Source organism: Protomyctophum bolini (assembly GCF_963924005.1).
Source record: "Protomyctophum bolini genome assembly, chromosome: 5".
NCBI classification, from domain to species: domain Eukaryota; kingdom Metazoa; phylum Chordata; class Actinopteri; order Myctophiformes; family Myctophidae; genus Protomyctophum; species Protomyctophum bolini.
The window spans coordinates 10,383,444-10,410,874 of record NC_137866.1 but is presented as its reverse complement, the minus strand read 5'-3'; the positions used below and the strand labels follow the sequence as shown (position 1 = coordinate 10,410,874).

At 41.2% G+C, this 27,431-nt stretch overlaps 1 protein-coding gene across 3 annotated transcripts; it reads left to right on the top strand.

Moving 5' to 3' along the window:
• Positions 1-482: 482 nt before the first annotated feature.
• On the top strand, positions 483-26,474 carry stat6 (signal transducer and activator of transcription 6, interleukin-4 induced). Of its 3 annotated transcripts, none has more exons than XM_080764742.1 (20): positions 483-777; positions 3,034-3,174; positions 4,740-4,884; positions 6,295-6,378; positions 8,390-8,570; positions 9,151-9,251; positions 9,634-9,782; positions 9,986-10,102; positions 10,677-10,853; positions 11,094-11,181; positions 11,269-11,391; positions 12,487-12,579; positions 15,373-15,576; positions 16,075-16,169; positions 17,867-18,000; positions 18,236-18,385; positions 19,342-19,405; positions 19,554-19,625; positions 20,740-20,808; positions 21,016-26,474. In XM_080764742.1, exons 2-20 carry the CDS (start codon positions 3,044-3,046, stop codon positions 21,068-21,070), a joined length of 2,232 nt encoding a protein of 743 aa, XP_080620868.1. In that variant the 5' UTR covers positions 483-777; positions 3,034-3,043; the 3' UTR covers positions 21,071-26,474. The 3 variants fall into 3 exon arrangements, with proteins under 3 accessions (XP_080620868.1, XP_080620867.1, XP_080620869.1); XM_080764741.1 differs by having other exon boundaries at positions 21,013-26,474; XM_080764743.1 differs by lacking the exon at positions 3,034-3,174 and having other exon boundaries at positions 540-593; positions 21,013-26,474.
• Positions 26,475-27,431: the final 957 nt, after the last annotated feature.

The following is a 27,431-nucleotide window of genomic DNA, read 5'->3' as shown; positions in this document are numbered from 1 at the left end:
CACACTTTGAGTCTAACCCAATCTATAAAGACAATAGATAAATTGAAAACATTAAATATAGATAAAGGAGGGAGGAATCCAGATCACTCGTAAATATCCCCTCAAAAAAACTCGTGGAATGTAATATGTAATGTCAATACATTTACTCAAGTAGTCCTTAAGCACAAGTAGTCTACTTTACTTTACTAGTATAGTTCCTTATTATAGCCTAATTATATAGGCTATTCCACTACATCTCAGAGGCAAATATTGTACAAGTTACCAACCTTCATCTTTTTCTATTTCTTTTAATCTTTTTATTGTAATTTCAATAATATAAATCTCAGGAATCATAGGGCAGACATAATGAAAAGAGTACTATTATTGCGCAAATCATATCATGCCTCTTCAAGACAAAATAAAAAATGTGTGTGTGTGTGTGTGTGTGTGTGTGTGTGTGTGAGCATATACATGTGTGATCTTGAAGGAAGCGCAGGGAATGAAACGGAGGCGTTAAGCGGTTGATCGTAATAGGGAAGTATTCTACTCTGCCCGTAGAGAAAGTAAACAGCAGGTCTATCTAGGTAGAGCTTTTAATCGATATATTTATCACGGTGGGTCAAGTTAATTCTATAGAAGGTATCTCTGGACAATACTTAATTACTTCATTATTGACACAGCTGGTTTCAGACTTTCTGGAGTAGCCTGCATATGAAACTGAAGTTAGGAAGGAAGGAGATACGCGATATCATTCTTTAAATGTTTTGAAAAAGAAACTAATACGCTTATTTCCAGGAGGTAAGTGACAATTATCGTACTTTTAACATGATTGTTTTATGTCAGTTGAGTCAACATTATTATTGTACGAATGAACGTGTCACGCAGTCAGTATCACTTTCATTTTGTAGACCTAAATAAATGTTTGTGTGCGAGTTCAGTACAGTAGGGGTAGGCTAGGCTATTATTTCCGCTAGTGACTACAATCAATGTGATTGTGACTCATATGTTTATAAATAAACACGTTTGGAGGTAGCTCTGGTCCATAGCTCCAGACTCCAGAGCTAGTTTGGAGGATGAGCATAAAAACGGCATTTCCAAGTGTACAGCGCAATACTTAAGCTTAAGTTAACACACGCGGTTGTTTACTTTACGGTCTGTGAAAAGCAGCCACGCTATGTCATCACCAACTGTCATAGGCTCATAGCCCCAATACCTTCCCTCATGCTGTAGCTCCGAGCGCAGGGAACTGAGGGAACGTACGGGGCTACAACTGTCATTGTGTTTATGAAGTTATTTTTGCTCTTTACAGTAGCTCTGTGTTGGGCCTACAGTATCCAGAACCCACGTTTCACTGCTGGGCGTGTCAGAAAAATATTAGGCCAACTTTGTTATGTATAATAGTAATGCACCAGGGCGGGGGCAGGCCTACATTAACATTCAAATTTAGCCTCCTAGCTACTTGAGAGATCAGATAATATCTCTATATTATAGTTTATCTGACCTGACTGACCTATGTTTATTTCTACTCTGTCAAATAAAATAAACTAGAGTATCCTAATAATGACATGAGAAAGGGACAGAGCAAAGTTGGTCCACAGAGATACCATACAGAGCACAGGTTGGGGTAGTCCCTCTCGGCACCCCCTCGGTTGAACTCTTTTCATCGCTCACCCATAGGGTCCCTTTGCATTTATTCCACTCTCTATGGCAGTCAGCTGTACATATACATATGCTCCGCTAAGGCCGATCTGCACTCCGCTTAAGTGGTGGTGAGATGTTTCAAAGATGCATAAAGCGGCTATAGGAGACAACGGAAACGTGGGAGAATTTTCATTTGGTGCAGGTGCCGTTAAGTATTTTAAATCTAATCAGATTTGGCTGCTCTGAAATTCTCTCTTCCTTCCTTGACTTCCTTATTGACTTCCTATTGTACTGCCTCCCGCACCGAGACTGGCTAGCTGCACGTCCCTACGTTCCTGCCTCTGATCTTCTCTGTCGCAGCTAGCCAGTCTCGGTGCGGGAGGCGGTACAATGGGAAGTCAATAAGGAAGTCAAGGAAGGAAGGAAGAGAGAATTTCAGAGCAGCCAAAACTGAGAAAAAAAATACTTAAAAATACTTAACAGCATCTGTGCCCAATTGACAATTCTCCCACGTTTCCGTTGTCTCCTATAGCCGCTTTATGCATCTTTGTGTGTGAGGGCCGCTGATTGATTTCCTGGGAAGTGCTTGTGCTGCTACATGCCTACTGTATCTATCATCATTCATCATTCATCATGATGGGCATGTAGCAGCACAATAAGTTCAGAACATTAGTCATGATAGTATCATCGTTCTGAACTTCTGATGCCTCTGGCATTCTGCTATATCCTGTTTTGCAATGTGGTGAAGCATCAATTTGGAATACTGACAATACTCATACTCAATACTCAATCAACTAATACTGACAATAACATAAAATGATTGCTGTTGAGTATCCTCAATGTGCTCCCTGAGCACAAACACATCTTCGTTCTGAACCAATCTCATCCCAAGATGCACACACAATTCTGTTTGTACAGCCCTAAGCTGCACACAAACTGACCATGTATTTATAATAATAAATGTTTCCCTTAAAAAACCTGCACTATCCACCAGTTACTATATAAATTTTAAATCATTGAATCGAACCGTATTGTATCGCCTGAATGAACCAATATCGTCCATGTATCGTATCGTCAACCATTTATCGTGATGCGTATAGTAGTATCGCTGTTAAAATGTATCGTTACACCCCTACTGTTAAGGTATTTAGGTAAAGTATGACAGACATACACTGTTAAGTAAAGTATGACACTTGTGGAAAAGGCGTAGCTTAAAACATGGAAGAGGTAGGAGGGCTGTTTGTTGTCAACAACTTGTGTCATCCTGTGAGATTCATTGGCTTTGTTGCTCGGCAACAGATTCGGCACTGTTTCAATGTTTCAAGTGCCTTTCCCATACAAAAAATATAATATCCTTCTTCCTGTATAAAAATATACTGTAGTAAATATACATGGTGTATTCTGGTTTTACAGTTCTCTCACCATGGCTCAGTGGTCGCGGATGAACCAGCTGTTTCAGTATCTGCCCACGCAGACCCTCACTGACCTCTATCCAAACTCATTTCCCATAGAGGTCAGATTCTATTTGGCCAGTTGGCTTGAAGAACAGAGATGGTATGACACACACACACACACACACACACACACACGCGCACAGGCACACACACACACACACACACAATTTTTTTAAATAATCGTCATGGGGGCCCGATCCGATCGTCGTGGTCCCCTAAACCTAAACCCAAGCGTTATTTGTAACACTTTTTAAACGTGTCACAGTGTTTGATTATAAACAGAAGAGCATGTTTAAATGCCATGATTGCAGGCTAGTCCTGTCCGCCTCGGCAGGTTCTGTAGAACTGTCGCTGGGACGGCGGAGGGTTTCAACGGCAGGCTGGCATCGCTGTTGCCAGCGAGGGTGTTCTTGCTGGTGGTCAGGTGGTGGTTTCATATTGTGAACAAGGAGCCTAAGCAGAGTAGCCTACAGTACTGTATTCATGCATACCCATACCTGGTAGGTGAAAACAAGCACCCAGATTAGCATTTCAATGCCTGATCTGCATGTGTACAAGGGACAGGCAACGCGGTCCACCCCCCACCCGTCCCATCCCGGACAGTGAGGAAAAAAGAGGTCTTAAGGTTAATGGTTAGAGCAGCGCGATTACATACAAAGTCAATGCAAGACGAGAATTGTGTGAACGGGTGCGGCGCGACCTGGTGCGGTACAAACGGGACGAACCGAGGCGAATACAGGCTATATATATTCAGGTCCAATTCCTCATGGGGGCCAAGATCCCTGGACCTTTGACTGACAGTAGCTCTGACCAATTGCGTCAAAGAGAAAATGTTTCAACCCGCCGCCCTGGAAATGAAATCCAAGCTGAGCCTCCCCAGACTAATATCCCGCGGTCCGTGCGATATTAGTCTGGTTTATTAACCAGGCTAGGCCCTGGCCCCCCGGCCCCCACAGACTCTACGTCACTGCACACACACACACACACACACACACACACACACACACACACACACACACACACACACACACACACACACACACACACACACAGGCACATTCATACTGTATGTAGGGCTGTAGGCTAGGCCTCTCTCAGACACGGAGAGTATGAGACACGGCGCAGCTGCGGCTCTATACATCTCCGTAAAGCGGTGTTTTACCAATTTTGCTATTTAAATAACACCATAAACTGTCTGCCATTACCCTTTTCATGTCGCGCACCGCAGTTTGGGAAAGCCTGGGCTACTGTATTACATAATTGCATTTGAGATAATCGCAATTATTTTGTCATTGTCCGTTTCCATGTTGAAAAAATGTCACACATTCAAAACAGCTGAAATAGCAGATCTTACAAGCTTACGACAATGTCACTTCAAAACAATTTTAAGTATCAAAATAATGAATATGTATGTCAGTAATTTCTTTGTTTATTTCAGTTATTTGCCATATCTGCCTGTGCATCTTTTTTTTAAACAAACTTACAGAAATTATTATATATTATATTATTATATTATTAGTTATTATAATTATAGTATTCTTTATTCATATGTTCCAACACCAAAAACACAATTAAAAATGTAATCGCAAGTATTTGTGAGACAATTAACCGTCAGGTTAAATGTGTAATGGTGACAGCCCTCCGTGTGCTTTGTTGTGTGTGTAGGGAGGACTTTGAGCTGGACAAGGTGGATCTGGAGGTCCAGGCCCAATTTCTGCTGGAGCAGATCATCCGCCATCTGCACAAATTGGCCCAGGAGACAGTGGATGTGGTGGCGAAGATGAGGCTGATGCACGTCGGCAGAAACATGGTCAGGAGATCATATATTTATCGCATTGGTTCTCAAAGTGGGGGAGGGGTCCATCCCATGACCTCTTTTGTATTTTCTTTTTTATTCTGTTTTTTCTGTTGATGTTTTTGTTTTTATTGTATGCCTGGTGTGTCTTTTGTGTCTCGTCTTGCATATTCAAAAAATCAAAAATGAAGAGTAGAATAAAGAGAGAAAAAAAAAGTGTGGTGAGCTTTAGCAAGCACTTCCCAGGTCAGATCCGGTGTGTTTGTGTGTTTCCCTTAGTCTCTCTCATAGCTGTGCAATGTAAGCCTTCCCCCTTTAAGTATCATCATCATCATTTTTCGACCACGGTCGAGATCGTGTATTTCACAATATTACGCCAGACTTCCCGGTCTTTCATTGCCATCCCCAGTTCCTGCTTATTGATGCCTGTGTCCCTAGCGATGACACCAGGGAACGACAGTTTTCTACCTCTGGTCTGCTTTGAGGCAGGACTCCAGAGAAGAAGGGAAGATATAATCTCATTGTCAGCTCTGTAGCAGTGGCCGGAAAACTGTGTTATTCTGGATCAGACTAGTGAAGTATATTAGATTAGTCGATGGGTGGCTCTTCCAAGACAGATTTTGAGCTCTCATTAGAAGGCCGTTTCTCTAGTTTCTTTAAAAGTGTCCAATTTGTCCATGTCTCGGAGCCATAGAGTAGAATCGGCTCAACGGTCGTCCAAAATATTTTTACTTTTAGCATTTTACTAAACTGGGATGACCAGTGGACATATAGCTCCACATCTCGTCTGCAGTTTGGACAACAGTAATGGGCACGAACACAAGTTGTTGGAGTTTGTTAGAGACGAAGAGACCCCAGCATCTCTTAAGATGCTGATGTTGGGGAAGGGAATGAACCAACAGTCCCTGAAGCAAGGCACGGAGGGAATCTCCAACTGCTCCAGTGGGGCTGCTCAGTGGCTTGTAGTGGGAAACTATACCTGATGAAGGCCCCTGAGGCCCAAATGTCTTTCCTTTCTTATAGTTACTTTTTTGGATCCTGCACCCGTTGAAATTTGTGGATGTGCGTGCACCATTGTAGTGGGAAGCTACCACGTCTAAATGTGTGTAAATGCAGGGCGTTGCCTAAAGATAATATTGTTGCTCAGCAAACCTATCCTGGAAACCAGACTAATCTGCCAGTAGCCCGGTGCCAAATAAAATAGCCCTCGGCAGATTTACAGGCCTGGATGTACAGACAGGCTTTAGGTGCTGGAGCACAGGACACCACGCCAGTGAAGCGACAATTTCCCCTCCACGCTGACAAATCTGTGCAAGAGCTGCTCAGCGTCCCCCTGGAGGGCTGTACTGCCCTGTTGAGAAACACTATGCATGCATGTCATCCATCAGCCATACTGATATATTGTGTTGATGTTTTGCTCTACAGCACGTATTCAATAAGCAGCCATTACAGTTTGGGGTGATGGTCAGGGACATCCTGAGGACGGAGCAGGCCCTACTCAACAATGCTGTAAGAACCATTATGATCATTCTAGAATCACAGGAACACTAGGAATACTTCTTATTGTTAGTTTGCTTGTAATCTTGGTTAAATAATTATTGGATGATTATCCTTATCAGTCACTGCGTGGTTAACAACCACATTTTTGTCTAAAATGTGAAATGTAACTAGTGATAGTTGCACCCAAGGACGCTTTACAAAATGTACCAACAACAATCAACAACTATATGCCATAAGCCTGAGAGAATACATGTTAATTTTAAGATGACCATTAAGTACAAGTAAGACGCGCAAACGTGGGAAGCGAACGCAGCTCGTACATATTTGGGTTTTTTTAAGATTTAGTTAATTTCTTTTTAAGTTAAGTTTTTTTTAAGTTAAGTTTTTTTAAGGTAAGGTGTGTGTGTGTGTGTGTGTGTGTGTGTTTTTTTTTGTGTGTGTGTGTGTGTGTGTGTGTGTGTGTTTTTTGTGTGTGATACAGCTGCGCCCTCTGGTGGCGGGCAGGTGGTGTAACAGCGGGACAGACAGACAGACAGACAGACAGACACACAGACACACAGACACACAGACATGATCTGCTAGGTCTCATAGTTAGTGCTCACTGCGTTCGCAACTATTGCAGGGTGGGTGTGGTGCAGTGTGGAAAACACATATTGGGCTCCATCGTACGCCATTCTTTATCCGCAAGTAATAGACTTTTCTGTGATTTACGCATTTAGGAGCTTCCACTGTGCGTAAACGTTATCTTGCGGCCACACAACCCACTATTAATTTTGCCGACACCTATATTTGCGGGTGGAGGTGTGTCTGCAGGCGTGTCGATGCGCTTTCCCTATATTTGCTATCTTATGCACACAGGTTTAGGACGACGGAAAGTGCCTTTTCAAACCACCCGTAATGCGAGTCCGTTTGATAAAAGAATGCGCTCCTCAGATGGCGGTGCGACCTGAGTTGGTCAGTTGGAGCTGCCTTGGCTTGACGTACAGTATGCATGTTGCAAAAACATTCACAGCTCAGAGGTCTCGTTCTGTCTTAATTCTCCACAAATATGTGATTGTAATTTCCCTCTAATCAGCAGAGTCTCAATTCCTTGTGCTCATTGTGTTTAATTGTCTAGTCAAAGAAGTGATTAGATTTGTACCAAGGCACACTGTGCGCGATTCCCTCGTTCAGTTTGATCACCTCATCACCCCATTACGCAGCAAATATGTAATGGATTTTAAAATAATGTAAAATTCCACATAATCAGTAACACGTAGCTGATACTTGTGTCAACCCAATGAAAGGCAATTAAATGCTAGATGGGATGCTATAGTTCAGTGCAAGTCTATTTAATTACCGGTAATCTGATTTCCCGAACTTCCGTTTTCGCTTGATACCGTATGTATACCAAATGAAAGACTGAAATGTACAGATTACACAGCACTTTGAATTTTAAAAAATGGTCCAGATTTGAGAGAGCTGTGAGTCAATGAATGACGTGTTTTGTGGTGCATTTCTGTGCGGTGGAGAGAAAAGAAAAAAGAAAAAGAAACACAGGAGTGGGGGAAGCAGCACAACTTGTGTTGGTCGTGGAGTGGAGTGGATGGCAGAATAGTCAGATACTGGACACACAAAACAACCCTCTGTATCTAAAATAAATGTATTCCAAGGCAGCACGCGTTGCTCTTCCATAAGGCAAGATCCAGGGCATAATGGATTATGGATAATAGATCTCTTAAAGGCAATGGAACCTGGCGCACTGATTGGTTCAAGTTGCGTAACGCCCAAACCACACCTATGCATAATGTAATGGGTAGCGAAGGTGTTTTAAGGATTTAGGTGGTGGCACAAGATAGCATTTTTTACGGGGGAACGCCTCTTACACGATACTAAATCCCAAAATGAAGGAGATTGGGCTCCTGGCGCGAGATGGAGCCCACTGTATGTGTTTTTGAACCACATAGGCCTACTGCAGTATATATGTAATTGGGTATTCATCAACAAAATGTATGTAATAAGTGCTGTCCCATGTCTTCAGACTGTCACCATGCCCCAGTACCTGCAGTCCTGCAGATCTGTGCAGTCCTCTACCCCAAAAATGCAGGATGTAGACCACCTAGTTCTGAAGGTGCAAGAGCTCCAGAACTGCAGAAAGAACATCCATGACGGAAAAGAACAGCTCAATTTGAACGTAACAAACTTTGAGTCTGAGTTCCAAGGTGAGTCATTGTTGTTCCCGTTTGTCAGTTCTGATCTGCATTTCAGATTATGTTACTATGACATCATCCCCACTAAAACAGGTTTCTGCTTTTATTGGCCAATGTTAAGACATTGGACAGATCAGCGCAAAAATTATGTAGGCTTTCTGCCAATAAGAGGAAGTACCTCCATTAACTCTTTTTCACACCACTAAATCTTCTTAACTACTAATTCTAGAGATTGCGTCCTCAGAATGCGTCCTGCGCATTTAACTTGATAAAGGAAGACAATAGGGCTGTGATTTCACTGATGCATGCACAGGTTTGGAATCGTACGTCAGATATGTCATAGACATGTCTGACATTATAGATGACTGATGTCAATTGTCAACGGCTGTACATATAGCGTCCAAGAACATTGCCAATGCAAGATCGAGATCCACTTTGAAGCCACATGCAATCCACTTAATTTCATAGTGTCACAATTTCCCCTAACAGGCCATTAGATTAGATTTGATTAGATTTTGGTAAAAGACATACAAGTTATAAAAATCTGAGCCTTTAATATGAAGCTTAACTTGCTTACTTACTGTCTCCTTAGAGCCTAGCAAACCGAACGGATTGGACAAACAGAACAAAGAACGCCAAAATCTTCAAAGAAATATTAAGCAGCTGGAATTACAATTGCAAACTTTGGCTGAGGTGAGCAAGCTGTCAACTACTAATTAGGGCTGTCTTTAGTTTTAACCCACTTAGACCTGAGGTAGATTCTAAAAACACCTTTTCTGAATAACTTCACATTTGTATTTAACCCATTTTGGGGCGGGGACCCCTTTTGGTGTTAGCATTATGTTACTTTAGCTATTGAAAAATAGCAGATCTACAAGCTCATAGCGCACCACCTAGTGGCGCGCTACGAGCTTGTAGGTCTGCTATTTTTGAAAAACCGAAGAACCACTGACATAGAAACATGGCTTTTTCAGAAAACTGTCAGGATGTAGAAGACATTTATAGAATCTGATCTCAGGTCAGAATGGGTTAAAAAAAAGAAAAGTAGGCTAAAATATTCTTGTGCTGTGCATAGATACGCTCCCAGCTGCTGCAGGAGGCTATGGACAGTCTGGACCAGTGTCAATCCAATCTCATCACCAGACTGAAGACTTGGAGGTGGGAACAGCATAAGGCCACCATTGGCCACCCCTTTGATGACAACCTCAGCCCCTTGCAGACCTGGTTAGGCACACCTCATACATACAACTAAATGTATCAAAATATGCAAACAAATGCCAGAAATATATATAGATTAAGATGTAATGGTTTGCTGGGCGGTGCCATCACTTTCTATCTGTGTCTATTTCTCAGTAATGTACATTATTGGTCTATTACCCAGTATCTTTTTGCAAGTCACTAACCTCTCATGTGTTCTGATCTTTGAGGTGTGAGACACTGCTTGTGGTGAATCTGAACCTGAGACAAGAATTGGTGCTGGTGGGGCAACTGATGCCAGAGCATGAGGAAATGCTAGAGAGCCTTCTACGATCTCTGCTTCAAAGGTAATGCCATAGAAGTATACACGGTAGATTTTCAATCACACTGGCTTTGAATTTAATTTATACTTCATGGCAGACTCTTGGTCCAATCTAAACGTACAACACAAAGACACCGGTAATACCAATATGATAAATCATCAGTGAAAACAAAAACATAAAGGCAGTGTACCAGCAGTAGTGGAAAATAAGGCATGGTATAGCACAATTGAACAACAAGGCAATTCAATGTGCTTTACGCGAAACATTAATCAATGGAAACACGTTATAAAAGGACTTTGAATTAATTTAAAGGAAAGAAAAGAAGAGAGAAGTTAAACACATCTCCTTATATAATAGAAAACAGTTATTCAGAACACTACAACAATATAAAATAGTAGGCTTACTTTGTGATTGTGTTAATGTGGCTATTAAAGTTCCAGTCTTGAGTCTGACTACACCAAGGTTCTTGGCTAGGCTTGGTCCCTGTCCTTTAAGTATGATATGATTCAAATCAGTATAGTATTGTGCCAGAAGGTGAGGTCCCACCCAATCTTTCTTGATGCATGATGCATATCTCCATATTTACTGTATGCTTCAGCTGTTTGATGGCAGACAAGCAGCCACCTCAGGTCATCAAGACGCAGTCTAAGTTCTCCACTACTGTGCAATTCCTCCTCGGGGACAAGGTGGCTTCAGGGAAGCCTGTGGTAGTGAAGGCACAGATTATCACTGAGACACAGGCCAGGAATCTGGGCCAACTTGGCACAGTACCAAGGTAAGTAATATGCACAATGAATCAAACGGCACTAATACAGGTCTCCGCCAGGGCCAATTGCCTACCCAGGGCCTGCAAAGTGCAAACTTTGGAAGGCAAATAGTCACTGGATGGGAATGGGAAAATCAATTGTTTCCCTTAAATTCTTTGTATCATTACGGAACTCCCCAAATAAGCCACGTCTATTTCCACCTGACAAGTTTTATGCCGTGTTTTGTGTTCTTTTGCACTGCGTTGCAGTGAGAATGTCGGGGAACTGATCAACAACACAGCAATCTTGGAACACAACCAATCTAACAAGAATACATGCGCCACCTTTAGGAACATGGTATGTAGTGCACTATACGGTATATACTGTACATGATATACTAAACTGTATATTGTAATTTAATTAATTTAATTTAATTCCTTCCAGTCCATAAGGAAAATCAAACGAGCAGACAGAAAGGGCTCGGAGTCTGTAACCGAGGAGAAGTTTGCACTTCTCTTCTCCACAGAGATCACCATTACTGGTCGGGGAACTCCATATAAGATACAGGTTTATTCTTCATCATTATTTTTCTATTGCTGTTTTGGATGCCTTAGTTTAGATTGCCTGTGGTTTTGATATGCTAGCTAATAAGTAGCTATGGGAACCAATGGTTCCCACTTCCCAAGCCATGTGGCCTAATGGATCCATTGTTTACATAGCGTGAGGCAGCTTGATGATGTCCATGATGATGCCAGTATGTCGGAAGAATTTATCCTCATTCCAACCCTTACTTGATGCTGAGTGCCAAGCAGGGAGGCAATGGGTTAGCCTGGCTAATAAGCCAGACTCAAATCAAACCGCCGGCAGACCATTTTTTTTGCCAACGGCTGATTCGCTCTGGCTTTAGCCAGGCTAGCAATGGGTACCATTTTTAGTCTTTGTTATGACTCAGCCAGGGATTGAACGCCAGTCTCAGGGTGGATGTTTCAACCACAAGGCCACTCAGCATGGAGTTCCTGGAATGAAATAGGTCCTACATTTCATCAATGGTAGCTGTGACTGTGATAGCTGTGTTTTTGTTTGTGCATTGGTTATTTCAAAGTCATGTTTGTAAGGAATAACACAACTGTATTTGTATAGCATATCATCATCATCATACTATAATTCAGTCAATGTCTGTGTGTCTGTGTGTCTGTCTGTCACTGTGACTGCCGTAGCTTTTCACACAGGCATTGACCATAATAATATGGAGGGCGTAACGAAGCCCTTTTTTCGATTTGACACATTAATGATTAATAATTAATTTATTAGTGAATTAAAAAAGCGAAAACGCACCCAGGGCGCAGTACCCCCCGCAGCCACGAGGGGGTACTGCGCCCGTCTCACAACAGGTAAGGGCTAGTTTCAACAACAAGGCAATCCAATATGCTTCACACAGCATTAAGCAAAAAAACAGGTTAAAAACATGAATCCAGTAATAATTATTTGTTTTAATATCTAACCCCTATTCTGGACAAAGAACAAAAAACACAAAGGACATTTTAGGAAAAATGTAACAATAGGACAGTAAACATTATAGCATTGTAAACATTATAGCAAGTAGAAATGTATCTTGATGGAAAGAACTTGGTTGTCAACCATGTTTAATTTATGTTATTACAGACTATCTCACTGCCGTTGGTTATCATCGTCCATGGTAGTCAAGACCACAACGCCCTGGCCACCATCATATGGGACTGTGCCTTTTCTGAACCAGTGAGTCTCAAATTATCTGTGTATTTTCTTCCTGGTTACTCCTCTTCTATTTTTTTTCATGTACAGTAGCTGGTATTATTTCCTTCTTTTGGTTGTTATCTCTGTCGGGCAGATATCTTTCATTCACTTCTGTGTGTGTGTGTGTGTGTGTGTGTGTGTGTGTGTGTGTGTGTGTGTGTGTGTGTGTGTGTGTGTGTGTGTGTGTGTGTGTGTGTGTGTGTGTGTGTGTGTGTGTGTGTGTGTGTGTGTGTGTGTGTGTGTGTGTGTGTGTGTGTGTGTGTGTGTGGCTAATCTCGCAAACTACTTGGCCGATCTGTGTCATATTTCTTGCAGGCCAAGGACCTCAATTCTCAAATATATTTTTAGAATCTGTCACTGACAGTTTCTTTTTTCTTTTTCATTTATAATCACTGCACATTTGTCCCTCCAGGCTACTAGAAATTGTCCTGTCAGGCTATGCACCCCTTAAAACATTGACTGTTTTGCAAATCTTGAAAAAATTGAAATGGATATACTGTCTGCAACAAATAATGCTTGTTGCATCACATATCATCATCACATGCCTCTTCCACACAGCATCCCTACTGATGCAACACACAAGGAGAGACGAGATAGGGAAAGTGAGGGAGGAGGGGACACACACAGTATGAGGCTGCTTTCACGTGATCGGGTGATGGTAGTGTTCTCTGGAATCTAGAATGAATAAGAAGGATAGTGCACAGAGGCGCAGCCTAGGCTCCTGAGGGAGGTTTGCACATGCTCAGTGTAAACAGGAACTGCGATGATGGAGTGTTCCAGCAGAGGTGCTAGATAGAAAGCTCATAACTTGTGATGTAAATAATGAGATCCAGAACAGTTGAGAATTAAACAGCAGCCACCCTTCCCCTTTCAAATGTTTTGTATCATCCACAGCACTTGAATGAACAGTATCCATGTTCCTTTGTCATTTCACAAAAATAAAAGTTTGACACGTGTACTAAAGAACATGGAAAATCCACAAAAGAAAATATGCAAAAACATTAACATTTAGTGAATGTCCTTTATCTTTCAGTCTGTTATACACAAAAATTTTTCCACAGTTATGAAATTGATATACTTAAAAAAAAAAAAAAACTAAATCAACTTTGTACTATTCTCTTTTTGTGATATCCTTTTTATTATTTCAGTTCAGTGTCAGCAACTCTCATGCACCTCTAGCACCTCTGTTGGAACACCTCATCATCGCAGTTCCTGTTTACACTGAGCATGTGCAAACCTCCCGCAGGAGCCTAGGCCGCGCCTCCGTGCACCATCCTTCTTATTCATTCTAGTCTGGAATGAGGAAGTAGATCACACTTATGTGTTCATTATTCAATTCATGTGCTTGTTGGTAATTTTCCCCAGAGATATTTAAAAACAAATAGATGCCCCATGGGCCGCTGCAGTTCGTTGGAGCCATGTGTGTCAACGGGAGGGTGGAACAATTGACACTCTGGGCGGGGGAAGTGCGGAAGTCACGCTACGCCACGCTGCCACTCAAGTGACTACTGGCCAATCACAGCGCATCTTTTCCGGGACTTGTCAGCCCCGAAACATCCGCTCTGTGACGCAGAAGCTTGACGTCTCTTGAGAGCATTCGCCCCAGAGCCGGAAGAACCTTTATGTCTATGATTTGCCCCAAGTGGTGTCCCCTGTAGGTAGTGGTCAGTACTACAGGGCTGTTTTGGATTAAAGTGAGGAAGAAGTTGATCTGGAGACATCAGGCAGCATAATACATTTTACTATGACACCAAACCACAACTTCTTTTGAGTCATATCCATCCATCCATCTTCAACCGCTTATCGGTAGTCTGGTTGTGGGAGTCATATCCACTCCAGTGAATTTTGTTTTGGCAAAGGGCCAATATTGCTTACTGTATGTAAGAATTTGCTTCATTCAGAGGATTAGTCATTGGCTATTGATATATTTATTTATTAATGGAAATATATCAGTCAATTCAATGCACATGAAATGCACATGGAACAGTAAACAGAATAAACGTGATACTACAGACACAAAACAATAACAATAACATTTGTCAATGTCATAATAACTTTTATGAGTAGCAATATGAAGATTGTCATGTATAAGCTATGTAAAAGTAGGCATGGATCACTCTTACAGTATAGTAGTAAAGTAAAATCATAATTTACCCATTAATAATTAAACCATTTGTAAACCAAATGGGATACATTTGGTTATATTTGTACACTGACATGTAAGTTATCGTAAGTGGTCACCCACCATCAAAACACCAAACGGTAGTAGGGCATTCCATGTTCAACTGCTTTAGAAACGCATCAGAGGGTTTAGTGTAGTTCCTGTTAAATTACTTTAAAATGTATTCGCTGATGAATGAAACAATGTTGTTGTGTTAAGAATGTTCTACCTAAGAAAGAAATCTCTTGGACATGGAATACCCTCCCAACTGGGGAGGGTATTGACAGAAATAGGACAAATAAGTAGGACATAAAAATGTTTTCTTTTATCAACCACTGTCCTCAAGACTGCTAAAAAGACTCAAAATAAATTAATAATTGCAGCCCTCAGAGATGGATGATCAGAGCTTCTCCAATCAGCCAAAAAGCCTCTCAGAGCTCAATAGGCCTGAATCCAGCCTTGTCATGAGAGACATATTGACCACTTGAACCCATAGCATCCCTAGTGAAGATATTTTGTGTACAGCGGAAACAGGAGGGGGCGTAGTAGGCCTATAGAGCCCTTGGGCCTAAGTATAGGGTTTACGTGGCTAACACACTTTACAATATCATCAGGACAGGATGCCGTTTGTGGTGCCGGAGCGTGTTCCCTGGAAGGAGATGTGCGTAACCCTCAACAGTAAGCTCATGTCGGAGGTGGGAACACCCCGGTGCCTAGATGAGTACAACCAACACTTTCTGGCCCAGAAGATTTTTGACAAGCCAGACATCTCAGGAGACTACAGCAACATGTTGGTGTCCTGGACCCAGTTTAACAAGGTATACACACGCATCCGCATTGTACACACACACACACACACACACACACACACACACACACACACACACACACACACACACACACACATGCTACACACATTATGCATAATACAGACATCTACTTAGAGGTGGGCGATATGGTGATAATCATCATTGAGACGATACAATGTCTCGACCGCCATGTTCGTTTATTGTAGGCCGATACAGTGAATGCACATTCTATGGTTTGCAGTTCTATACCTTCATTTATACTTATGTAGAACAAAAGTATTTTGGTCTAAATGAGCTGTTACTCCTTTTTCTTTTAGTTTTTGTTACCTTGTAGGTGGTGGTTGTAGTCACTTAAGAAATAACCATAAAAGCCAACATGAAAACCGCTTGAAAAATAATTTGTTATATTATGTTTTTCCATATCGCCCACCCCTACATCTACTGAACTAATTTGCACACATTACACAAAGCTGATTCTATCTCCTGTCAAACTCCAATGCTCTGCAGGAGGTTCTGCCTGGGCGGCCGTTCACATTCTGGCAGTGGTTCGAGGGAGTAATGGAGTTGACAAAGAGACAGCTGAAGGCCTACTGGAGTGAGGGGTGAGATAACGGTGTTGTCTTACTTGCACAGAATAATACAGGCAATATTTGACATATTTGTTACTTGCGCAAGCAGGGCGCGCAAGTATTGTAATTTGCTGCGTATGTCGGTGGCGTCGCTCGGCCAATCGGGACCAAGAACAGCGATCGGCTGGGTATGTATTTCGGTACATTCCACCAGCCAATGAGAAACCACTGTTCTCGATGACATAACTAAAGAACGTTTCAAAATTGGTATAAGGTCAATGGGGGGTATGTATCGGCTGGGTATGTGTGTACAGTATGTCGATGCACCACCAGGCACTGAGGGACCACTGACCACTGCTGTATTTCAAACCTAGACAGCAACAGAGAGCGACACTAAAACATATCGTCATTACGTCACCATCGAAAACCAATTACACCCTGGCATTGGGTCCTTTAATCCACATCTCTATTACGTCATCATTGAGAGCTAGTTGTACCAGTTATACCCTGGTACTTGCGCGCTCTGCTTGCGCACTAGTAGGCCATTTACTACTTGTGTGCAACAAGCACAAGCATGGTGAATCACATCTCGGGGGATTTTTTTATTATTTCCATTAACAGCTCTAAGGTATATTAATGACATAGTAAAATGTTGAAAATAAGTGGAATGCCCCTTTAAGTACAGAACTCAACTAAATTTACCGTGTGACAATCCTCCACTGGATGTTCTTAACCCGCTTATGGCCAACGACGTGTTTTCTGACGTGCTATCAACAAATCCCTCAAGGCCAAGGACGTTGTGGACGTGGTAGACAATAATTCCAAAAAAAATTAATAAAATTATCATTTTTTCCCGATTTTTTTGCATTTTATTTTTTATTTTTATGTAATCTACTAAAAACCGGCCGAAATCCGCGCGATCGTGCACTATCGTGCACGCGCGCCGTCTCTATGTGAATCGCGGCAAAAAATCTGATATTTTGGGATCTTCTGGGCTAGATTTGGGTGATTTTAGACTAACTTATGATGAAGCTATTGTTAGCCTAGCATTCCGACTGAGTGAGGCTATCTTGTAGGGGACAATCTTTCATTGGTTGTTTACGTCCTTTTGAACCGGAAGTGTTATACCAGTTTACACATTTTAGAGATTTTCAGCATAATGGTACGTTCCCGCCATCTGGTGTAAATCGTGGGGTACTACTTGAAAATGACTCTAAAAGATGGCGTGATTGTATTTTAACGCAGAAGTTTATTTTTGCATAAAAATGATGAATTAAGAAATGGGGCTTTCGCCAGAATTGGCTGGCGTTGGCCAGCAATCTAATGGCAATCTAAAAATGTGAGATGTGACCACAATGTCACAGATTGTCTCATTTTGAAGCTGCAAGTCTGTAGTTTACAATGATATAAAAATCTTCTTTCTAGCATTTGCCATTATTTATTAATAAGCATTTTACACCTTGGTTTCAGTGAACTAAAATGCTTCATTTTTGCTATAAGTGCTATAAGTAAACGATGGAACATGCTAGAGACATGGTTCTAATTTATTTGTAAAGTGAAGAAATGCAGCTTGAAAATGAGATATTTGGTGATATTGTGCTCATATCGCACATATTTCTATTGTCATTCAAAAAGTCGCCAAATCTGGCCTAAGCCACAAAAAGATGTGATTTAAGGCTGGTAATAAGAGGGTTAATGAAAGTTAATTTGCATAATGTTCCCTCTATTAGGTTGATATTTGGCTTCATTGGGAAACAGCACCTCCACCTGATTCTCCAAGACAGGCCCAATGGCACTTTCTTACTGCGTTTTAGTGACTCTGAGATTGGGGGCATCACAATTGCTTACGTGGCTGCCTCTGAAAGTAAGTGTTTGTGGGTTTCATAGGAGTTTTTTCAGCAGGGTTGTCATTATGGTCATAGGTTTCTTGCCTAGACTGTTGCTGACTAACTGTAGATCATTTTACCGTTACAGTACAACTCAAATGACTAAATCATTTTACAAGTCTTACACACACACACACTCACTCACTCACTCACTCACTCACTCACTCACACTTTCTTATCCACGCATGGACATGCACTCTTTCTTCTACTTAGATGGAGGACAGAAAATCCAGAACATTCAGCCCTTCACCAAGAGAGACCTTGAGATTCGTTGCCTTGGCGATCGTATCCGAGACATTGAGAATATCACACTTCTGTACCCGGAATTTCCTAAAAATGACAAGTTCCGTAAATACTACACAGGTGACTATTCTCTATTCATACATACATACTACCATTAAGACGCCTAAGGGCGAGGTTGCGTTAGGGCGAGATTGCGTGCACGCATCCGCCTCGTTGACGGGAGACTGCTGGGTGAGTGCTGATGCTTTGGCATGGGGAGGTCAGATCAACATGGAATGAATTCTGTACTGGACATATACGGAGCATGTCTTGAGTGTACAGAGTTTGATGAGATCAACATATAGAATGTCAGAACAGGTCAGAGGGTGGTAGCGGGGACATTATCTTGACTGTACAGGGTTTGATGGGAACTCTAGTTTTCGCTGGGCGCGTTGCACTAATAACTTTGGGGCAGGCCCGTCTAGAGTGGACAGGTATCAGTCAAAAGGGAAAGAGGAAGGATGGATGGGGAAGGATCAACATATGGCATGTCAGACATATATCCATACATGGAGATCTAAGGATTTGAGATTTGAGGTCAGATGTAGAGTTGCTGCCGGCCAATATTGATGATAACTCTATGGATTAGTCTATATAGTCTACTTGCCAGCCTCGACATTTCTAACATAATGGGTTCACAATGGGGCTCTATGGGCTGGCAAGTAGACTAATTGCGACAGCAAGTCGCATTTACTATGAGATCAGGGATCTCCATCCCTGTTGATGTCACGAGACCTGGGCACCATATATGGGGGCTTTACCCATGTATGGGGATTTTGTGTGAGTACACTGACAGACAAAAACGTACGATTTCATAGTAAATGCGAACCATTAAACCCACCAACACCGTGTGTGTGTGTGTGTGTGTGTGTGTGTGTGTGTGTGTGTGTGTGTGTGTGTGTGTGTGTGTGTGTGTGTGTGTGTGTGTGTGTGTGTGTGTGTGTGTGTGTGTGTGTGTGTGTGTGTGTGTGTGTGTGTGTGTGTGTGTGTGTGTGTGTGTGTGTGTGTGTAATTGCTCTTCTGCTTTCTTTATGTAGATGACCCCTTACCATCATCGAGCCGTGGCTATATTGGGGTGTCACTGCGGACTAACGTGGTCCCGTAAGAAACTACTGTCAAATTATACACATATTTTACACTCTGCATGTAACACTCATTTCTCTATTATAAAGTGTGTGTGTGTGTGTGTGTGTGTGTGTGTGTGTGTGTGTGTGTGTGTGTGTGTGTGTGTGTGTGTGTGTGCACGCAGGGAGGCAGGTGCAGCCTCACCTGCTGCTTCCAATGTGATGTCTCAGGATTCCCATCACCATCACTACCCCATGTGAGTCCTGTCACTCATGCATTCATATTTCCAAATGACCTCTTCAAATGCAGCCTTAAAGTGTCTTGCCAGAACTAGTTATTCGTTTTTACCTTTCCCATGAACATGAAAACACTAACATGATTAATAAAAAACAATCAATAAGTACATACCGGTATCTCAATTTGATTGAGTCACAGTACATATACTGAAGAGAATCCAAATGATGAATTACATAATATTGAATATAACAGTAAAAGAGAAACAAGACATGTATGAGCCAGAAATAATTTTGTTGTTATCAAATGTTTTTGTTTATTTAAGTTTCACAAATACAAACTAGAATCACGATTAAAGATGGGGCACCATAGTTTTTGTGCTTTTTCTGTTTTGTATGTGTCTATGGAGTTAACATCTTGCTACATTAATTGAAAGGGGGGCCGGCCGTTTATACGTTCGCCTTTGTTCGCCTTCTCCTACCAAACCATACTGTTTGCACATCTCTCCATGCACAACACCTGCCTCCCCAGATATAATGCACTGTGCATCCATGCAACTATCATAATTAACGTACAGTACGGTACAGTACGACACAGTATAGTACGGTACACAGTACAGTACAAGGCATGTGACGATATATCGTATATCGATATGGCGTGACGTCATGTTGAAGTTTGAGAGGGGGGGGGCACGAGAATAGTACATTTCATTTTCATCAAGTGAATATGCTGATTCTGAGAGCATTTATCATTTTGTGAAGAATGGAAGCAATGGGGCATTTATTGCCGGTCACTGGAGGGGACACTTTAACTTGACCTGTTATTAGTCATTTTATTGATGTCAGAGACAGAATGACAGGTTCAGAGCCAAAGGTAGAACACCTTGATTGGAAAACTGTAAATTGTCTTTTTATTGATTGAAATCTTTATTTCACAGTATGCAGAATGGGTACATTTCAAACGAAAGCACAAGTCATGTGCTTTCTGTCTGATATTCTGTCTGATCTGCTATGTATGCTTGATTATATGCTTGAAAATATGTACACATCATTAGCAAACCTGCATGCCTGATCTGTACCGTCTTCTGAGAGAACTGAGGTTTTTATTAATGTTTTTAACTGTCTGGGTTTCTTCAGGCCCGGCTTCTCGCCTTTTAATGCGAACATGGTTGGAGGGGCAGAGTCACTTCCTGGCGACTTCAATGAGTAGGTTGCATTTTTGTATTTTTGTGCATGTGGAATGTATGATTTACATTACATACCATGACCTTACGGTCTTCTCTTACTTGGTGTGTGTGTGTGTGTGTGTGTGTGTGTGTGTGTGTGTGTGTGTGTGTGTGTGTGTGTGTGTGTGTGTGTGTGTGTGTGTGTGTGTGTGTGTGTGTGTGTGTGTGTGTGTTCGTGTTCTAGTAGTGGTCCACCGATGGATATCGATGAAATTCTGGAGACATTGGGATCAAGAGGTTAATGAACAGAAATACTACGGTATCTACAGTATAAAATACTACGGTATCTACAGTATAAAATACTACGGTATCTACAGTATAAAATACTATGATATCTACAGTATAGAAATTTCGACAATTACAGGAAATAACCTCAAACTCTTTAGTAGAACACGGGTTTCCTCTAAAACTAGAGGAAGGATCATTCAGCATCAGCCAAGGAACAAATGCATTAACACCAACCAATTGTTTGGTGGGGGACTTTAATTAATTTCTTCTGTCTTTATACTTTATAGTTTATACAGTTTATACTGAACTTTCATTCTTGGGAAAGTTATATTTTTGGATGGTACAAGGTAGAGTTCAAGATACCATGAAGTGAGAGAATATTAGTAAGATATTTTATCATTGTGTGTTCATGCAAGTGAAATTCCTGCTGTACAGTCTATGCTATTTTATACACTACTTTACATTGATTTGAATGTTATCACTATGATGTAAATGTAATGGTTTCATGACTTACATTTAGATTTTTTTGATTTTATTTAGGTTTTATGACTTCAATTACACCCTAAAAACCTAAACTTTGAACATTCAGTGGATTTTCTGTGTCTGTGGTTTTCTCTGTGTGTTCTGAAGCCTTTTGAGCTGCAATGAAAACAGGGAAAACAGTGACATCTGCTGGCAAACCCCATTGACATATATGGGATCATCAATCAGAGCACTTGTTTGAGCCAGAAAACCACAGAAAATCTACTGAATGTTAAATGTTCAGGTTTTTTGGGTGCAATTGAGCTCAGAAAACCTAAACTAATTAAGACAATTTATAAAAACGTTTTTTTTTTATGTCACAATCCCTTTAATATTTCATCAGGCATGGACACATGATGTGTGTTACTTAATGCTTAAGCTATAATGAGGTGCCTGCATTTTTTATGGCAGAATTCTAAGAAAAATGAGCACAAACCTCCGATCTATTGATTGACATTACTGTATACTCACTTTGGCTGAAAAAGCTGCAAAAGATACAAGTTAGTACGTTCTGATTATTCTGCATTTGAAAATTCTTTCACATTTCACAACAGGATTAGTTAGATAGTTTCTAGGATATTCACAAATTCCAGATATAAAATTAAAGGTATAGTCATTAGAACTTTCTTATAAAACATCATCATTTAATCATGAACACAGATTCACAGAGATCATTCAACAAAACAATCAATGAATATGGAAAATCACACCCATGTGAAGTGAGTGGTGACAGAGTTACCGTGTGGGGGTTCCCGGGGGGTCCCCGGTGGTTCCCCGGAACATCCAGACCACCAGGAACGTGCCCAGGGGTCTGGCCCGGTTCCGGCGAGCCGGTTCCGAAACTCCACCTTTCAGCAGGCCCAAGGGGGGAGGACATGATAACCCCCCCATTGTATATAGTTCAGTGGCCTTGTGGTTAGGGTGTCCGCCCTGTGACTGGGAGGTCGGGGTTCAATCCCCGGCCAGGTCATACCAAAGACTCTAAAAATGGGACCCAATGCCTCCCTGCTTGACACTCAGCATCAAGGGTTGGATTGGGGGTAAGCCCCTGCGACATTCTAGTGTCATGTCCAGGGGGTGTACTACAGAAACAGGAGATAGGCACCTGCACTATGGGCCTCATGGCTCAGCAAGACTACTTACTACTACCATTGTATATACAGTGTTTTTATTTTTACTGTGTTGTGTTATGGAAATAATATATAATATACGTATGTCCATCCGGAAGGTGAATGTATATCTTATAAGTTTATTCAGATGAACAGCAACAAGCAAACAGCATCTCTCAGGTGCTGTCTAGACGAGGACGTATTCTGCGTTACCCGCACAAGTATTTGAGCCGTTTCGACCGAAAAACAACCGATAATTCCCAGTAGGTTACTTATTACGCCGATCTTATATAGCCGATTGGACCTACTGCATGTAGTCTGGAGCCTACTGGCTGCAATTGGCGTTGATAACATGTTAACCGATCTTATCGGTCTACTGGACATGCTGGGAGCCTACTGAAAATGACAAGCCTCCTCATACCCTCACCTAAACATAACCGCAAGCATGTCGCAGCGCGGTCCTAATATTAACGGATGTTCGCCAACCTGCATCCTGTCGTTTTCCGGGTTTTCGTTCTATAAATCGGCAGAGCATGCCCATCCTCGTCTAAAACAATCGTACTGATCCCAAGTGATCACTGCGGTCTTGTCGATTGATAACAGTCGAAACAGGTGAGTATTTATAGCCGGAATGCCCTTTCTGCCACACGGAGACCGCGTTTTAGGGGACTTAACCGGTTCTTTTTTAACCCATTCTGACCGGGAACCCATTTTGGTGTCAGCATCATGTTATGCTTTAGCTATTGAAAAATAGCAGATCTACAAGCTCATAGCGCGCCACCGAGTGGCGCGCTACGAGCTTGTAGGTCTGCTATTTTTGAAAAATCGAAGAGCGACTGACATTTTTAGAATCTGATCTCAGGTCAGAACGGGTTAATCAGACCAGTGTGTGTCCAGTGGAAACCTCGTATGAATCTGATCTCAGGTCAGAATGGGTTAAACCAGCTCCCAGTGTGGCAAGCTTCGGAGACGCTACTTTGTCGTCTCCGTGTGTACAGCGAATGCCACCTATTTGCTGAAACGGTGATGCCAAAGTCCCCTCGCCCCCTCCAAACTAACTTCACGTCACCAGGCTTTCCACCTCCAAAACAACTCATGCAGGTTTATGATGAGCCTTTCATAACCGCCAGCTCACTGGTATCAATTGCTTAATTGTTATTTATTAATGCGTGTATTGTATGTGAATGAATGGTGGGTGTTTGACCTGTAAAGGGAAGCCTTTAATATTGTTTGTGCATCTGTTCATGAAGTGCTAATGGTTTATTTCACCATAACCACTTACCTTAAGTATCACAGCTATTTTATATTTGCACATAATGTCTATAAATCTCTTCTCCAAAAATAGCCGTGGGGCTTCTAGATGAGACAGATATAAATTATCGCTCGAAACTTTAATGCCAGCTACAAAACTTGTGCGGTTAACAGCACAAGCTCGTGTGGAAGGGGTCTCAGTCTAGCAAGCTTAGCCTGTATAACTCTGTATTCACTCGTCGCCGCCCTCCTGAGACATGAACTCCCTAGTGATACCTATTCAGCCCACTTATTTTACTTTTGTTTAGGACATTTCTGAGTGTCATCATTTGGGTAGGTGTGCACTATTGTCATTGAGTCGGGGAGGAGGAGCCAACTTTGAATATTGTGTGTAGAAGTTGCCATCACAAAACGTATTTGTTTGTGTTTATGGAACTGGCATTAGTGTATTTTTATATTTCACTCCATGTGTTGAGGTGTATCAGTATTAACTGTGAAATAATAATGTTTTTTTTACGTTTTCTTTTAGCGGCTTTCGCCTTTATTTTATAGGCCGTGAAATTATTATTGCACCCCTATAGACAGCTATGTTTGTCCCTGGGTCCCTGGCTGTTTCCCTGGACTGGGTCTGTCTGTCTGAGCACGAAATAGCATTTGGTTGGTTTTCACAGCCAAGTGTCACTGTTGCGCAGCCTAACACATGCACACATATTAGATAGATACTATCTATATCTCTATCTATATTAACTGTATACCGTATGTGATGATTTGGGGTGTTACAGTACAGTAGAGGGACCCCCTGGGGACCCCCACACGGTAACACTGTCATTTCTCAACCATTTTGGACGCGGGGTGGCTCGCCGGAACTGGGCCGGCCACCCTGGGCGCGTTCCTGGGTGCCTGGAACTTCCGGGGACCCCCACACGGAGTTGCACCACTCACTTCACACGGGTGTGATTTTAAAGTTTATTTAAAAAGCATTCTGCACTTAAATTAGTTAGTGTAATTTTAGCTAGTTATGACAATTGAAATCATAAATGTTCTGTTAATTTTCTGTAATAATAATAAACTTTGAGTACACTCTAAAATCAGTAATACTACTTAGTATAATTACAGAGTATCCTACCGTTATTCTTTTATGGCACAATCAGGAGGATATTCTATTTAAATTTGATTCGAACCTCTTATCCCTTGTAAGGCAATCTTTGAGAAAGCTTTTAATGAAACTATTGTCACCTTTGAGAGCATCACTGAATTGGAGAGAGATTGGTGTTAGTTTTAAAGTATATTGATATTGAAGAGAAGAGTTTACCCTTTCATTTAAGTTGGCCCTTTCATATACTGCTATATGAGATAATACGAAAAAAGCAACTTATGTATTTTTACCTGATTTCCAACGACATTTGTCTTACTAATCTGTAAATTAGCACAACTACTTCTACTTGAGTAGAATATTACTGTACAATTCCACCCCTGGTCATCATAATGGCAGGATCAACTTACAATACAGACAACAACAAAATTATAAGAAAGGAGTTGTTCAGTTACAGATTAAATAATAGTGTTATGATAACCTTTGTTCACTTACACTTTTGTTTGTTAGCACTTGTCATTAGTTGGAACTTGTAACAAACTATAAACTCATTTACATCAAATTGAGTTATCTATAAAAGATCTATAGCACGATCTATATACCAATGACCAGCTTTGCAACATGTAAAACAATTCAATTTGTTATGCATTGATTGCATGCTTGCTACAGAGACAAATTTCCTATTGTGTGTAATATGTGCATGTATTTATTGTTATATATAAATTTGCTTATCTTGTGTATACTTTGGAAGAACTATTCCTGGTCTGTATGTTAGTTACTCTTTCCTCGATATATTCGTTATATTCTAAATATGCTGACAAAATGCGTTTCCTGTAAATGTGTGTACAAAAAAATTGTTATGTCCCTGAAGTAAAGTTGCTCACAGATATACCACAGAAATATAACGGAACATACAGTATACCGTTTTTGTCTGACTATGGTCTGACTGCCCGAACCGTCACTGTTTAATATGTTAGAATAGAATTTACTTTTTTAATGGAAAGAGAGTCACGGTACTTCATATTATATGGTTCTAGGGTTCTTTGAATCCTGGAAATGCATGTTTACAAGTACATTTTATATTTTGATCAAGCAAAAATATATTTTCCACCATTTCAGAAGATGGTCAGTGAGGAACAATCCGCTAAATTCACTGGTCAGTGCTCTAATGGACGCACTAAAAATCAGTATTTCAATGGTAGACATTTAATCCAATGGATCTTATCCCTGGATTTAGACAAAACCCCAAAGGTTATCCATGAAGAATCCTATTACAACTTTAACCCCTCACGTCCCTATTCTGGGCTAAACAGTCAGAGATCATACGAGATCTACACACTAACAACCCATTGTGAGCTTGTAGATCTTCTATTTTTGGCGAAGAGATTTGGTGTAGAGGGAAATACTAGCAGACTTTTAAAGCCCTGGGAACCCTGGTCAAATAAGTATAGGTTGGTTAAAATGTATTGTGTAAAGGAATATGTCTTTGTTTTCTCTTCATTGATGTCAGGAACCATTCAAATCACATTGCTTTACACCCTTAATGAAGGCAGACAAAGAATCAAACATTCTTGATTTGTGGACTTTTTTTAACATATAAAAATAGTGAATCCATGGTAATGTGATTCTGAAGCATGTCCCATTGTATAAAGGCTGTTAAACCATAAAGGTCATATGGCATGTCTTCCAGAATCAATTGGCCACAGAGGAGACATTGTATAACTTGAATATTGTAATTTCTATCCATTCAACAATCATGGTAATTAAAAAAGCAAGAAAAAACTTTACACTGTACATCACAAAGATTTTCCATTAGAACACAAATTCTAATTTCAACATAAGTCACTAAAAATTCTACTCACAATTCTATTCAACTCCTGCAAGGAGAAATCAAACCGAAAATGCAGAGGAAAGAGGAATTCAGAATCGGTTTACATGTCTGGCTCAGTTACTATCATAACGGAACTAGAGTCTCAGCAGCATTAAGTCATATTTTATACTTTGTTGTACATGTGTTTGCCAAAAATCTGTTATTTTTGGTAAGCAACTATTGTGTGACAAAGTATAAATTGGGCTTTAGCTGTACCCTCATCAATTAGAACAAGATGGCCGCCATGTAAACAGAGGGAGGAGGTAGGGTGAATGAAGGCGGGGTGGAGGGGAGATGGGATGGGAAGCCGATATGGAGTTTCACCTTCAAGTTTCATTCCCTCTTATGTAATATTCTATGAAAACACGGGTGCCACATGTACCACCCTGTACAAACAAGCTCAAGATTCAGTTGCCTCAAGGTGACTTTCTCTTCTCCCGAAAGTCAGTCTCTCATGCCTGATTGGCACCCCATCCTCTTTGTAGAAAAGAGAAAGCCCCAGGTGTTTGCCAACACCAGAAAGAAGCCAC